Source organism: Delphinapterus leucas, chromosome X (assembly GCF_059928025.1).
Source record: "Delphinapterus leucas isolate spDelLeu-1000000601 "Yukka" chromosome X, BTC_Dleu_Yukka2, whole genome shotgun sequence".
NCBI lineage: Eukaryota > Metazoa > Chordata > Mammalia > Artiodactyla > Monodontidae > Delphinapterus > Delphinapterus leucas.
Window position 1 is genome coordinate 2,788,727 of NC_143150.1, and position 14,724 is coordinate 2,803,450.

Genomic DNA, 14,724 nt, shown 5'->3' on the forward strand with positions numbered 1-14,724 from the left:
AAGATCCCACATGCCGCGGGGCGGCTGGGCCCGTGAGCCACGGCCGCTGAGCCTGCGCGTCCGGAGCCTGTGCTCCGCAACGGGAGAGGCCACAGCGGTGAGAGGCCCGCGTGCCGCAAAAAAAAAAAAAAAAAAAAAATGTGCCTGATAATGTGTATTATGCAGAATGCAGAATGCGCATTTGCTTTTATAATCCCATATGCTCTGGCAGAACTTAGCATTTTGGAGCTAAGACTTTATTATTATGCTCAGTGACAATTTTGATCCCAGTTGACAGCTGAAGCCATGGATCTGGACCCAGTGACTCCTGCACTCCTTTTCCCAAGAAGGAGCAGAGTGGAAAAGCCGTCCTTCCTGTGGAGTTCAAATGACTCAGCGTCCGCCAAAGGCTGCAGCGCAGGGCCCACCCACCGGCCACCTGGGCACCACTTCTTACCTGGCCTTCGGGACCTCCCCAGCTGAAGAAAAAGATATGGCACGACTCCGGCCCGAGGGCAGCTCGCTGAGGAAAGAGGGGACACAAAAGAGGGCGGGCACTACATGTACCCCAGGGACTTGGCCCACCGTTCCCGTCTCACCTTCTCCTTCCCTGGCCTGCGTCCACACTGCAGAGGCATGTGTGTCCACGCACGCCCTGGCAGCCGCGCCTTTCTCACCCTGTGATTTAGATTGAGTGTGGCCCATGGAGCGCCACCCCACGCCCAGCCTGTCGCTGCCAGCCCTCCTGGCCTCCTGGACTTACAGGGTGCGGCTCTCCGATTCATCCTGCTTGGTGATCCAGCTCTTGTCCCCCTTCAGCGTGGTCCGAACCTTCATCTGCTTGAGGACATTATTGCGTTCCTCCTCGCCTGGCGGGAGAGGCTTCCCTGGTGGCGGCAAGGCCGGGCAGCATCAGAAGCGGAGCCCAGCCCCAGGACCCCAAGGCCTCCTCTCCAGCCCTCCCAATACGTTGCTGTCACTCGGCTGCCCAGGCAGTGCTGTGGCCTTGCAGGGCAGGCCTGGAAGGAGGCAGCCACATACCAAGCCCAGGACAAGAGGGCACCCAGGCCTCACCTTTGCTGCCTCCTCTGAGAGCTGAGATACTCATGGTGTTTGCTCTGAACGTCCCTTCTCGGTGGATTCAACAGGGCTCCTGGGGGCAAAGGCAAGCACATGGCTTGTCACTTCATGCATTTATACTGGCTCGTGGGTCACCGTATGGTCCTTGGCAAATTGAGACCATGCAGACTGTCCTTTGGGTGGAGTCTGGGCAGAGGCCGCCGCTGGGCCGCACACTGGGAAGCATGGCATGGCCTGCCAGGGGCTCTCTGTTGGAGAGATGGCTGAGACAGGCAGACCACCAACTCTCTTAGAGACCTCTGATGGCCAGACTCCCGCCCAGCGAGTGTAGGGGAGGGGTGGAAGCAGTGGCCGACACTGGTGGACCCAGGAGGAGGGATGGGGGAAGGAAGGGTACAGGCTGGGGGACGGTCGCTTTGGGGGACCGTCTCTCTCACTCCTTAGTCGTCATCTGACAGACCTTGAACGGGTCATCTAACCTCTCCAGCCTGACCCAGTGTCTACCCTTCAGGACTGCTGTGAGGACAGAAGGCACCAATGTTCTTGCAACTGCCCAACACTCCCCAGGACAGCAAAGATCGCCGTGACTCTCAACCTATCCTTGTTGGGAGAGACCCTCGCGGGTCCTTAATCAGCACAAGCACAGCCTGGAGGTGTCAGCCCCGTGTGGTTTGGGGGTTGGGTCCATCTCCGGTGGGGAAAGCCTGGGGCCCCACTGCCAGCTCCTAGTGACCCTCGGGCACGAGGTCATGTTGGGGAAGCAGGGAACGTCCTGTGCTCTGCTTTCTCTTCCTCTCTCTGTCTTTTCTCCCTGCCCTCCCCCATTGTCTCCTCTCTGCCCTTGAGCCAGGCGCTGCCCTTCTGTGGCCCGTGAAGGGGGGGGCCGTCATGGTCCCCGACACCTTCCAGCTCCAGGAGGCGCTGGGGTGAGGAAGCCAGCTCTCCAGGATGGGACTGGCCCAGCACGGGTTTAGTCAAAGCAGTGACCCGCCACAGCCAGCCCCTTGGGCCTCAGGAGAGGGGCTGGAGGCTCAAGCGAGTGGGCGTGACAGGAAGCAGGGGCCCTGGCTCTGCCCACACAGTCCTAAGGCACAGCGACCTCCTTCTTAGGGCCCTGCCACCCTCTGGGCCCCTCCAGGGCAAGGCCCTGAGCAGCCGGGCCATGCTGCCAGCTGGCAGAGTCCCGGGAATGTTTTCACGGAGGTCACGGGCATACTAAAACGGGCAGGGCAGGGGGCCAAGAGGAAACCAAATTTGCCCCGTCAGCAAGAGCTGGATTTCCCATAAACTGCACCGAACGAGCAGCCCAGCAGGCCCGAGCCCTCTGAGTGCCAGGAACGGCACCTCATCACTGCGAACGGGAGCCCCGCGTGCCTAGCCCTGCACCAAAGATGCCACGTCAGAGTTCTATTGAGCAGAGCTCACTCCATAGGTGACCGTCGGACCACACTGCCCAGTTGCCCCATCCCGGCAGCCCCTGGAATGGCCCCACTGGGCCGCCTGAGATCTCGGCCCCTCCGTCTCCTGGGGCTGCTGACTGACCGCGTGGCCTTGGGGGAGTCCCTCACGTCCTCTGGGCCTTAGCTCATCAGTTTCCCCTCAACAAGCCTGTTGGCCACGTTGCCTAGAAATTTTCTGTCAAATCAGAAGCAAATAAGCCACTTACTTCCAAAATCAGGGCAGATGCATGAACATGCAGAATGACAGAGGCAGAGGGGCCACTGGGGACTCCCAAGCCAAAGGGGCAGGGACGCACCCGAGAGCCCACAGCAAGGGCTGGCTTTACAGCTTCTTGTCCCACCTCGCCAGACAAAGACCAGGACCGACGCCTCATCTCAGAAGTCAAATGTCTTTTTTCATGGAACAAGAAATCTGAGTCAGGAAGTAGAGTCTTCTCATGGGACTGAAGAAGAACGCAGCGCTTTAGGGCAAGGAGACTTTAAGGTGATGAGTCCCAGCCAGATGGATGCACACATGACATTTGAACCTATGTCCCGGCTGGACAGCTGGCTTCTCCCTCCACTTCACTGCCTGCCTTCCCTCCCCACAACAGCGCTGGTTCAGGCTGCAGTGACTTCTGCCTTCCTCCTTGGTCCACTGGTTTCCATCTGTGCCTCCTTCTGGCAGCACTCATCGGCCCCTGATCCCTCCTGCTGGTCCCCCACTGTCTCCAAGACTGGGGGCAAACTCCCCAGTCCCCTGACCCAGCCACTTTTCACACCTCAATGTCAACAGTGCGCTCCAAGCGGACCACATGCCTCGGCATCCCTGGAACGCGGCCCTGCCAAGTCAATCCCCGCGCCTTTGCTTATGCCGCTGGGCTGGAGGCTGGCGGGGGCCGTGCTGCTAACTTATCCAATAGCGCCACCACTCCTTTGAGCCAGGTCTCCTCTCAGACCCACCATCCACTCCCCTCCTCTGACCCTTCTCAGAAAGCAGGGCAAAGTAGCCGCCCAATCCGTGGGCAATCAGAAAACCCTCACTGCAGACAAGAGCAGCTTTGGAGGATGGGGGGTGGACCACTCAGGAGGGCATTTCCTGGGCGGCTCTCAAACACTGCTGGAGGGCAGGTCAGTCAGGGCATCTTTTTGGAGGACAGGTCTCCGCGTGTGTCAAAAGCTTTGGAGAGGGCAAGCCCATTGATCCAACAGTTGCCCTCACAGTAACCTCTCCTAAGGACTCAAGGGCATAAGTACAACACAGTATACAAGAGGGTGTCATTCCAGTGTAGAATATGATGGTGAAAATTTGGCAATAATCTAAATTCCCAATAGTTGTATTTAAACATATTATGATCTACTGTTCAAGCAAATAATACACACGCCCGTTACAAATGATATTCATATATGCGATATTCAACAAGCCTTCAGGTATATTGGTTTCCATATATCATTAAAAATGCAAGGCAGCTTTTCAAACCAGATGTGTAGGATGCTTCCATTTCCTTAAAAATACATTTACATAAAAATGCCCAGGAAAAGAAACAACTGAAAGGACATATACAAAAATAGTTTGCAGAAGCACCCTTGGGAGCAGGCTCAGAGACACAAGAGACACAGTAGCAGAGAACGAACGCACTTTGCACGCGCAGGCTCTCTGCTCCCTCCCTCACTTGGGGAGAACTGACCAGGCATCGAGGATCCACACCACCCCCCTCCAGCCTGGCTGACTGGAGCCTTGGTCCTGCCCATCCATGGGGCCTTGGGATGTGGGGTGCCAGCATCTAGTCCAGGCATCAGGGCAACCCGCCAGCAGTAAGTATACCATCGTCCTGCTTCACTGTGAGCAAACTGGGATCGGGGAGGTTGGGCAACTGGCCCCAGGCCACACCTCCAACACTTTCAGAGGGTGGTGGGCCCAGCTAGAATCTGGGCCCCAGCTGTGGCTGCACAGTAGCCCTGCTGACCCCACACACGACATCACGGAGCAAAATCCTGGGGTCCAGGCAGCTCACCACCAGTATGATTCCTGCAAAGCAAGGCACATGGCCCCAGCAGCTGGCTCACACCTGCTGCAGGGAGGAGACTCTTGGACTCAGGCCAGCCATGCACACGGTGCCTGCCTGGACTCTCAGCCTCACTACCAACTCCGAGCTCCTGACTCCAGCACCCTCTCTGAGCTGGGCAGTCCTCGCCCTGCAGCCCCGGACTCTACCCTCTCCACGTCCAACGTGCCAAGGTCTCTTATGCCCAGGGCTTGCACCTGAGACGCAGGATGCAAAATTCAAGAAGACATGGGAAGAGAGAAACTGTTCTGCACCTCCCCACTCACCCCACACAGAAGGTGGAGAAAGAGGCGAGATGGACGCTACATCACTGGAACGTTCCATCTCCAGCTGCCTTCAAAAGTGGGGCAGGAGGGCTTCCCTGGTGGCGCAGTGGTTGAGGGTCCGCCTGCCAATGCAGGGGACGCGGGTTCGTGCCCTGGTCCGGGAAGATCCCACATGCCGCAGAGCAGCTGGGCCCGTGAGCCATGGCCGTTGAGCCTGCGCGTCCGGAGCCTGTGCTCCGCAACGGGAGAGGCCACAGCAGTGAGAGGCCCGCGTACCGCAAAAAAAATAATAAATAAAGTGGGGCAGGAGGCCTCCCAGCTGCCCAGGCCTTCCAGTCTTCCTCTTCGTCTGGGCACTTGGGCTTCTCCCAAACCGTCCTAGGCCCTCCTGGTGCACGAGGCCTGCCATCAGGAAGGGACCCCCAGCCTGAGAGCAAACCCCGCCCAACAGGCTCACGGCTCTGTTCCTCGTCCCTAAGGGGCCTCACACGGCTGCAATGTTGTCCCACTCTCTAAGCCTCATCTGTGAAGTGGTGCTGAGCCACCAAGCCCGTGAACCTACTCGCCGGGTCTCCTCTTGGCAGGACGCCTCCAAGCCAGAGCATGTGCCACTCGCTGGAATTTGGTGCCAGTTCTGTCCCATGCCGTGGCTTGGTGTCTGGATGCTGGTGGGTGTCCTAACCTCCCAAATGGCCCACGTGAGCACCGGTCTAGTCAGGGCAGCCACTCTGTGTGCCGTTTCAGGACGATGGCCCCACTTCTACCTTGAGAGGGAGAAGTCTTCTGACTCTTTAGGAATTCTCACATCGCCTTGCCCAAGGGCCTGGCCTGGGCCACCAAAGGAACGGGTGGCTTACGTGCCACCTTCTACCGCAGCTATCCCTCATGGCACACCCCTGGATCCTCACTAGATGTAGCCTCACTAGGCAGGACCCCTTCCCGTGCTAACTCCCAGGGAAAGGGCTTCCAGCCCTGACTGGATAGACAGAAGCAAGGAGCCAATGAGGGGCGTGCACGGAGCCTGTGGTCCCGGCCACAGCGAGCCTGGTGGCATGAGAGGCCAACAGAGCTGACGCAGGCAGACTAGCATGAGGGAGGGACCCGGGAGAGCTGGCAGACAGTGACGCAACTGCTTGGCTGATGTGTGAGGAGACAGAGATGGAGAGAGAGGCAGCGAGGAGGGGTCACCCTGTCACCCCACAAGGACGTGCTGTGCCTCCAAAATGAGAAAACTAACTCAGAGAAAGTGTTCTAGAATCGCCGGCCTGCCTGACACCCCATGTCGTGCACATCCACTTTCCCAAGCAGGCCTCTGTGCGTCTCCCCTTGCAGCTACCAACTTGACAAATGGCCCCGAGCTTCAGCCCAGGAGGCATCTCCCAGAGGCGCCCTCAAGTTCCCCTGGGGCTGCTCTCCCCACACCTTTCCCGGCTCCCCCCGGCACAGCTGGGACGGGCTGGCTTCTTCCAGACAACAGGAAGGACACCAAGGACGGGCCTGAGAATGCGGGCAGCCCCGCCCCCCGGTCCCTGCCCAGTGAGATGAGTGGGGCCAGCGCTGGATGCCAGGCAGGGACCTCCTAGGTAAAGTGCGATGGAAGAGGAACAAAACACCTTTAGCCGTGCTTTCCAGGAGCACAGGACACCGTTTCACACACAGGAGCTGCAGCCAGAGGGCGCGGCTGTTGGGGCTTGTCTGCAGGTGTGTATGCTGGGCGCTGGCCACTGTGAACAGGCAGGCGTGGGTGCGCCACTGGCAGAAGAGCGAGGGGCACGGCTTCTTCCCCAGAGGTGAGCTGTGACACTCTGCACCCAGGGAGCTGACAGGAAGCCCGGCTGTGTTTCCTCACATGTATCGACCTTCTGCGGGACCCCATCTCTGGCTGGCAGGGATCAGACGCAATTCTGTCTCTTGGCACCAGAGCCCACGGCTCAGCTCCGGGCAGACTCGTTAGGTGTGGTCACAGTGTGACCCATGCAGCCAAGCCCAGTGACCAAATACAGATGTGACGAGGACATCTGGAAGATGTCACTGAGGCTTTGGGCCCCCCGGGGGCTGGTTGCTGGGCCAACTTTAGGCCATGTTTCAGTAAAGCTCTGTCTGCGAGCATTTTTATGCGGCTCTGGGGCAGGGACTGCTAACAGCCGCAGGGCCCCGAATATGGCCTCCCCCATCACTTCAGCAGAGACACAGCACTCCTATCTGGGGCGGGAGGGAAGAGGTGAGGTGGTGAAAAGTCCCTTGCTTCCCAGCAGCTTGTTCCTGAGACGGGCGGACCCAGCCAGTTCTGATGCCTTCAGCTGGGTGCTGTCGGGGGGTCTCAGAGAAGACAGCTGGCCTGGGAGGAAGGAGACTCCTTCCTTCCACGGGGCCTTGGCTCCGGATGAGGGTGTCATGACTAAACCATGAAGAAACAAAACCTGCCAGGGGGACCTCAGCTGTCACACCTGTCCCCTCTGGCCCTCTATGACAAACAGCCTGGCCAGAGTCCCTCCACGCCTCCCTCCTGGCCCAATTCAGCCTGGGGGCTGCCACCGGCAGCGAGAAGGGGGTGGGAGGGAGGGAGGGAGGACACCTGTGCATGACCTCCCAGGCCGTGCCCCTCCTCACCTGTCCAACAGCTCTACCCACCGGAAGACTTGCCCCGCTGATGGTGGCTACCTCCCATAAGAGACACCTGGGCCCTCTTTGGGTGTGTTTCAAGCAAATGCCTTGAAGCTTCAACATAAGGGTCCTCCCTAGTGTGTAAGTGCCCGTGAGAGGCCCCTCTCAAGGTCCTTCAGGGTAATGAGGTGTCCCAGAATTGGGGCAGTCTGCATTACCAGGGGACGGGTGACACCAAGGTAGTCAAAGCCCACCTGCTGGAGAGCCCTGCCTCTACCCAACGGGCAGCAGGTGCCTTCACCCACCCTGTCCGTCCTCAGAGAGCTTCCCTCCACAGTTGGCCTGGCAGCCCCTTGAGCCTGAAGGGGGCAGCAGAAACAAAAGCTGACGAGGCAGTGGGGACACTGCCTGCTCAGAGGTGAGCCGGCCAGGCCCAACATCCGTCCCTTCGCGGGAGGGGCGCACATGCTGCTTCTTCCAACTCAGGTGCAAAGGAAAGAGCAAGAGACACGGAGTCCAAGTCCTGCTCTGTCAGAAAAGGTCACCGGACATGTCACTTACCCCCTCCGGCTGAAGATAAAGCCCCAGTTTCAAAGCGCTCGCTGACCCCTGCACCTGGCCGTGGGGGTAAGGCACAGGCTTCAGTGCGGCTCATCACCAGGGCCACAGCCTCCTGTCCTTCCTCTGCAACATCCCCGGAGGTCAAAGGTCTAGCACCGTAGGGAGGGCCCAGGTTGCGCTGGGCTAAGAAAGGCCTGGACCCAGATGAACGACGCTGAGGCCCCAGGCAGGACGTATGAGGGGGCTGGGGACCCCTGTTTGGGTGTCCTCGTCCAGTCCTTTCTCAAGGCACACACTTGGCTGAGTGTCAAAGTTTGGACCCAGGCTGACTTAAGCCAGCACTGGGTCAGCTGACCTGATTCCCCAGGCCAAAAGGGCTGGAACGATCAAACGTCCCATTTTATGAGGCAGTCTCCTGAGACCAAGTCTCATGAATGAGGACATCCTGATTCCCAGTCTCAGCAGCTGGCAAGAGGACAGCCAGCAGACGGGCTGCTTTCCTCCAGGGGTTCCTGGGATCCGGAGATTCTCAGCAGCAGTCCAGGGGGAAGGGGCCCTTCAGAGGCCTTCCAGATCGATGGCTGAGCATCTGGGTTATGCCCAAGCCCCTCAGTTGGCTGCACAGCACACAGCTCCCAGGAGCCCTGGCTGGCCTCTCTGGCCTGTGCGAGCGACAGAGTGGAGCATCTTGCCGGCCCGTGATGCTCCAGTCCCAGGCCTCCTGCCTGGAAGCCAAGGGGTGGCAGGAAGGAGGCGTACCACATGGAAAAAAGAGCTGGAGGAGACTTGGGTTCCAGAGAGGGAAAATGTAATATGGAAAAAAAATGCATTGACTGGGGGGGAGTATTTGTAAATGTGCTTTACAGGTAAATGACTTCTGCATGAAAGTCTGGAATTTCACCTCCCCTCATCCCACCCCCAACACCCCAGAATCTAGACTTCTCGGCGTCAGCACCAGAGGGGCCCTGGGAGGCAGACATCTGAGGCTGGTCAGCTCCCTCCGGGCGGTGGGGAGCTTGAACCCCAAGAGGACAAAAGGAGCCACAGCCACCCAGCCACACGCCACTCCTGTGCCCATTTGCTAGCTCTCAGCCAGCCAGATACAAGCGACTGCTTCGGGCAACTGGGCCATTTCAGAGGTGGCTTGGCCTCAAGGGCCAGCAAGGTTCCGGCAGGACCCTCTGAGATGTCTCTGTGGAGGCCAGGGGGCTGGGCGGGGCCAACATGCTGGGGACAGCAGGGCCCGTGCACGGGCCTCACCCCACACAGGACCCTTTGCCGGAGCCACGTACAGGAGCTATCCCCAGGGCCGCGACCTCCCCTGCTGTGCCAGGAGAAGGGGCCCAGACAAAGCCCAGGAGCCGTCTTGTGGGGCCTGGGCCAGCTCTGTCCCTTCCACCACACACCCCAGTTGTCTCTGCAGCCCGGAACCAAGGTGGTCTTAAGCTCATCCCAGTGGGGCAGAGATGCTGTCCATATCAGCACACAGACAGTCAAGGGGGTTGAAAGGGACCCAGGGGTCATTGGAGCCCACTTCCACCCCACACAACTCTTCCCACCCCAGGAATACCCCTGCACCCTCTCTACTGCCACCCATTCAGCCTTTGCCAGAGCAGGCCCGGTGACAGGGAAGTCCCTTCCATTTTCCCCTGACTGACACTGGCCAAGGCTGATGCCTTCTGTCCTAGTCACAGGTGATCACGAGTGGCGCTGCCCTCTCCCTTCCCAGTCCCCTCCTTCCTCACCTTCCTGTCCAGCCCAGACCCAGAGTTCCCTGAGCTCCACCCCGACCTCTTATCGCTGTCCGCACTTCTGGGTGAGAATATGGAGACCCGGAGAGGAGAAAGTGTTTTCCCAAGGCCACATATTCATTTATTCCATAAGCCTTTAGAGAAAGTAGAAGCCAGGCTAGGTGCTGGGCAGACAGGCAGACAGGAGCCTAGAGCGGCACCGCGTTTCCCAGGAAGGTGCCCTTGGCTCGGGCCGTCTGAAGGAATGAAAGAATGAGTAGGAGCTCACTGGGCAGAAGTGATAAGGCAAGTCCTGGTTTTTTGTTTTGTTTTGTTTTGCTTTTTTCAGTCTTAAAGCGGGCGCTGCCTGAGGTAAGCATTTACGCCAGGGGTACCCGTTCTGCTGCTGGGAATCCTCGGGCCTGCTCTCTGCGCCATCAAGCTCCGTGGGAAACTGACCTAGTCAACAGAAAGTGGCGAGCTGAGCCAGTGATCACGGGGACCAGATCAAGGCTGCTGGACCGAGCACCCGAGCTGTGCCCACAGATGTGGCCAGGGCCAGGGGCTGCCAGAGACAACCAGCAGCAGCGTGGGGCCTGCGCACCGGTGGCCCTGGAGGCCAGGCCTCCTCTTGGACCCAGGGTGTGCCACACAGCCCCACAGCCACCCCGGCTGCCACCACCAGCAGCCCCAGTTCCCGGCTCCCTCTTGAAATGGGAAGTGAGCACCCTCCCCACAGGAAAAGCCTAGGCAGTGTTTCTGAAAGTGGCCTCTGGGTCCCTCTGGCATCCAGGTCACCGGGGACGTGTGCTTACCTTGCAAATTCCTGCTCTCCCCACCCCCATTAGACTTTGAGAATGACACCCACAGGGCCTCTCGTCCTTTCATTTTCCAGTCCCTTCTCCACCCAGCCCTGCCCCTCCTGCTTCCCTACCCCTGTCCTCCTCAGCCCTCAGTCCGCCCTGGGCCCCAGCGCCAAATACGGACGTGCGTATCTGTGAGATAAGGTAGCCTGGCTCTGTTCCTAATCCTCAAATGAGTATTGAGTTCCTCCCTGTGCCTCAGTTTCCCTTTGGAAAAATGAACTGACACCAGCCCTGCCCACCTCCTGACCCTGCCATGACCACTGGAAGGTGACAGTCACACAAGTACTCCCACGTCAACTTCCCCCTTCCTGAAGAAAACGATCAGAAATGTTCACACTGGGGGATGCAGATAAGGGAGTTCTTGGTACCATTTTTACCACTTTTCTGTGAGCTTTTGATTAATCCAAGATAAAAGTTAAAAAGAAAAACATTGAAAATTGTCAAAGAAAGCAAATCAGATGTTAGTAGGCATCCAGAAATGACCCAAGAATTAAGTGCTCTGTAGCAAATCACTGAACTGTGGGTAGACACAGTATGCATCGTCGGCATAGACTAGCAGGGATTTTAAAACAGTTTCTCCTCAGGTGGGGAGGCCACAACCCTCCCAATCCGGCCTCAACCCCACTCCTGGCGACCACGGCTCCTGCAGGAGGACAGCTCTGACAGCATACGGGTGACAACCTGGGGCCTCCAGAGCTTTCGTGATGCACTCAGGTTTGCACAACTGGACAGTGGCCGAGCTGGTGTCTTAACGCAGTCTGACCTCCGAGCCGCGTTCTCACCGCTAGGCTGTAAAGGCGCCTCTGTGTCCCATCACACACCCTACGACCAGCCATCTCCCGTCGCCACTTCACAACCCTCACTTTCAGGCGCATGGGTCCCTGCATGGCTGCTCTTGTCCTGGCATCAGCCAGCTCTCTGCGGGCGCAGCAGGAATGAACGCAGAATCCCTGATGGATCCCAACCTTAGGGGCCCAAAGACCCGGGGCGCTATGTGGGTTGCTGCTCACGGTCCTGTCCAATGCCAGGGGGGCCTGGCTTTCAGCAAGCAGAAAGCAAGCTGGTGTTACGCATGAGCTGGCACCTTATGAGCTGTGGCTTGAAGCAAGATCCAGACCAAAGGGATCAGTCAGCCGTGGAGGCTGAGTGGGGATGGGAGACGGCAGGCTTCCAGCTTCCAGAGTGCACTGGGCCAGATCTGAAACTTTTTGGGGCATGCAGCTGAGGGCAGTTTGGGGACCGGGTGCCAATGTCTATGTAGCCAGGTCCCAGGCCCGCTGCTGGGGGCCCAGAGTCTCTGTCCTGCTTGGTCTTAGAAGGCCACAGGGGCGCTAAGCAGAAACGCAAGGCAGGCTGAAGGAGGCTGAGGTGAAGCACTGGCTGCTCCTGGGGTCACTGCACTCCGTCTGGAATCTGGACTCGAGTTGACGAGGAAAGGAGGTTGGACAATTTCTTTACTGAGCGGCCTGTCTCCTTGGGGCAAGGCTTGCACCTGATTTCTCTCCAGCGCCCCGCTGCCTAGCTCCGGGTGGAACATAGAGGGCTTAGGAAGTTTTTTCTGATCCTCCCCTACCCCAGACCCCCACAGCCCCTCGTGCTTATGCCTCCTCTGTCGCTGACTTGTGCGTGTCCAGAGGGTGGAGATGAACAGATCCAGAGCACCTACTGTGTGCCTGGCCCTGTGCTGGGTGCCTCTCATCAGATCCCCACACTTGAGTACAGAGTCCCCAGCCCGGCCCCGGCTTCTCAAGGCCAGGCCAGGAAGGCACACGGGCTGGGGCTGGGAATTGATGGAAAGTGGGGGTAGGGCAGGTGAGGTGGATCTTCTCCTTCTCATCCTGGGGTGGCCCAGGGGTGATGAGGTGAACAGGCCAAGTACCAAGGCCTACCTGCAAGCTGGCTCCTGGTCTGTGCATCCATCTCCCGGCCACTTGCTTCTAAGTGGTGAGCAGGGCCTCTGAGCTGCCCCTGGTTTTATGCATGAGGTAGTGGAGGCCCTGGGAAGGTAGGACACTCCTCCCCCGCCCCCTGCCGCCTTCCACCACAGCTCTAAGTGACCTGGTGAGGAGGGAGTGGGAACCCAGAGCCCCTCCCCACTGTCCAGGCCTATTGGCCCATGGGGCCCTGCCCCCTGTCCCCAGCCAGGTACCACGATCAGAAGTCCAAAAGGCCATGAGGCCCAGGCACGACTGGGTCCAGGTGCCAGAGGCCTGAACCACCGCTAGGTGGGCTGTGAGGGGCTCTCTCTCAGGGTTCGCTGAGTGGTCCTGAGATGCGGCCTTCCACGATGTCAAGACTAAGTGCAAATGGCTCAGTGCGAACACAATTCCTATTGCGCCTCAGATGTCCCAAACCCCAGACACAACCACCACCGACCTCATCTGAGACCCCAGCAGCCCCGGGTGGGAAGCGACCTAGTGTCTTATCCCTTGGACCGTGGAGCTGCTGCCTGGGTGCCCCCGGCTCAGAAGCAGCAGAGTGGACAGAGCAGCTGAGCTTTCAGTCTCTTTCCAAGGCAGAGGTATCACTCTGCCTTTCCAAAGAGGACAAGGCTCTTGGCTCCCCTGCCCCCATGAAACAATCCAGCCACAGAGCCTGCTCACTGCAGATCCCGTCGATAACACCCAGCGGCGCTTGATTCGGCGCCTTCTGTCTGAGAAGCTACCTTCCCAGTGGCCCTTCAGGGACTGCCCTGTGCCCAGCACATGCTCATCACAAGCAACCGGTGAGCCTCCTGCTCTGGGCTCCAGGGTGAGCTGGACTCTGGGTCTCAGTTTTCTCATCTATAAAATGGACACAGGGAGAACTAGCTGATGTGAGATAGCACCCTGGCTCCAGGCCATTTACTAACAATCAAACCCTCTCTTCCAGAAAGAGTGAGGACGCCGGGACCAGGCCAGCCTTAGGTGCCTCTCTCCTTAGTCTCTTTGCTCAAAGTGAAAACCAGAAAACTAAGTACCCTGCCTCAGCCGGCGGAAGCCCGGGAGGGATGCTTAGAGAGGGTGAAGGTTATGGATGGGGAAACTGAGGTCCTGAGTTGTCCCTGTCACCCGGCTCAACACTGGCCGGGTTCCCCCCGCTGACTCTGCCGGCCGCGCCAACGGCGACTCGACAGTCCTACCTGGCACAGGTGCCCAGCTCGCGGGGCGGGCGGAGGGTCGGGCGGGCGCGGGGCGCGGGCTCCCTCAGGTGGGCAGCGCCGGCCGGGCCGGGCAGCGGACGCGGGGTGCGAGGCGCGGCGTGGAGCGCGCAGGGCGGCGAGGAGGAGCGGACTGGGCTCCGCCCGCAGGAGAACAAACAGGTTTTCTCCTGCGCCCGAGCCTCGCCCCTCGCCCCTCCCCTCGGCCGGCCCCCTTCCTCTGCCCTCTCCCGGGGTAGGTAGATGCGCCTGGCACATTCCGCGCATTCTCCCGCCAGTGTCCTCGGCCCGCCCGCCCCTTCCCGGCCCCGCCCCGCGGGGCTACTGGAGAAATCAAGGCCCGGGTTCCCCGCACCGAGCCCAAAGCGAGCTCCGGAAGGCTCTGCCGCGGTGGAAAACTTCCAGGCAAATTCCTCCGGGCTCGCGGCCCCGGGCTGGGAGGCCTCCGCCACGTGAAGAGCCCGGGCTGCCCAGTTGCGCCCCTGCCCGCGCCCGACGCGATCTGGCCCCCGCTCGGGGCGATGACTTGCACAGATGCTGCGGGTTAATTCTGTCGAGAACTACTGTTCCTAGATCCATTTTACAGATGGAGATCCCAGACAGGGGCGGGGAGGGGGGGCGCTGGGGGCTGTCGGCTGAGATCATGCAGGAAGTCCCGGAGGCCGGGAAGGAGAAAAAAGTGGAAAAGCCTGCTCCCCGGCCGCGCCTGAGAAGTTCTCACCCTGGAAAACCATCCCGGGGGGGACTTGGGGTTCCCAAGACACTGCAGTGAACATCCTGTCAGCCAGCCAGGCCACCCCCACAAGCTGGGTGGGGAGACACAGGCAAACCCCGAGGGCCAGTGCAGTTTGATAAGTGTCATTCAGTCCTGCTTTTGGAGTACTTGTGTCATTGTCATGCTTGCGGAGTACTTGTGATGGTTAAGGCACTGGGCTGGGGGCTAGGATGGAGGGAGCGTCAGAAGAAGCCCCTAATCCTACCTGTGGGGCTTGTC

The 14,724-nt window shown here is 59.4% G+C and overlaps 1 protein-coding gene across 12 annotated transcripts in view; it reads right to left on the minus strand.

The window, feature by feature from the left end:
- ZNF185 (zinc finger protein 185 with LIM domain) overlaps window positions 1-13,889 on the minus strand; it is a 58,629-nt gene extending 44,740 nt beyond the window's left edge. For 4 of the 12 annotated variants that reach the window (XM_089904001.1, XM_089904005.1, XM_089904003.1 and 1 more), the window contains exons 1-4: window positions 13,713-13,889; window positions 1,054-1,132; window positions 743-866; window positions 437-502 (exon numbers count right to left, since the gene is read on the minus strand). In XM_089904001.1, the coding sequence (XP_089760127.1) occupies window positions 437-502; window positions 743-866; window positions 1,054-1,087 (224 nt within the window). In that variant the 5' untranslated portion in view covers window positions 1,088-1,132; window positions 13,713-13,889. The other 8 variants (XM_089903998.1, XM_089903999.1, XM_089903997.1 and 5 more) reach the window with 4 other exon arrangements.
- Window positions 13,890-14,724: the final 835 nt, after the last annotated feature.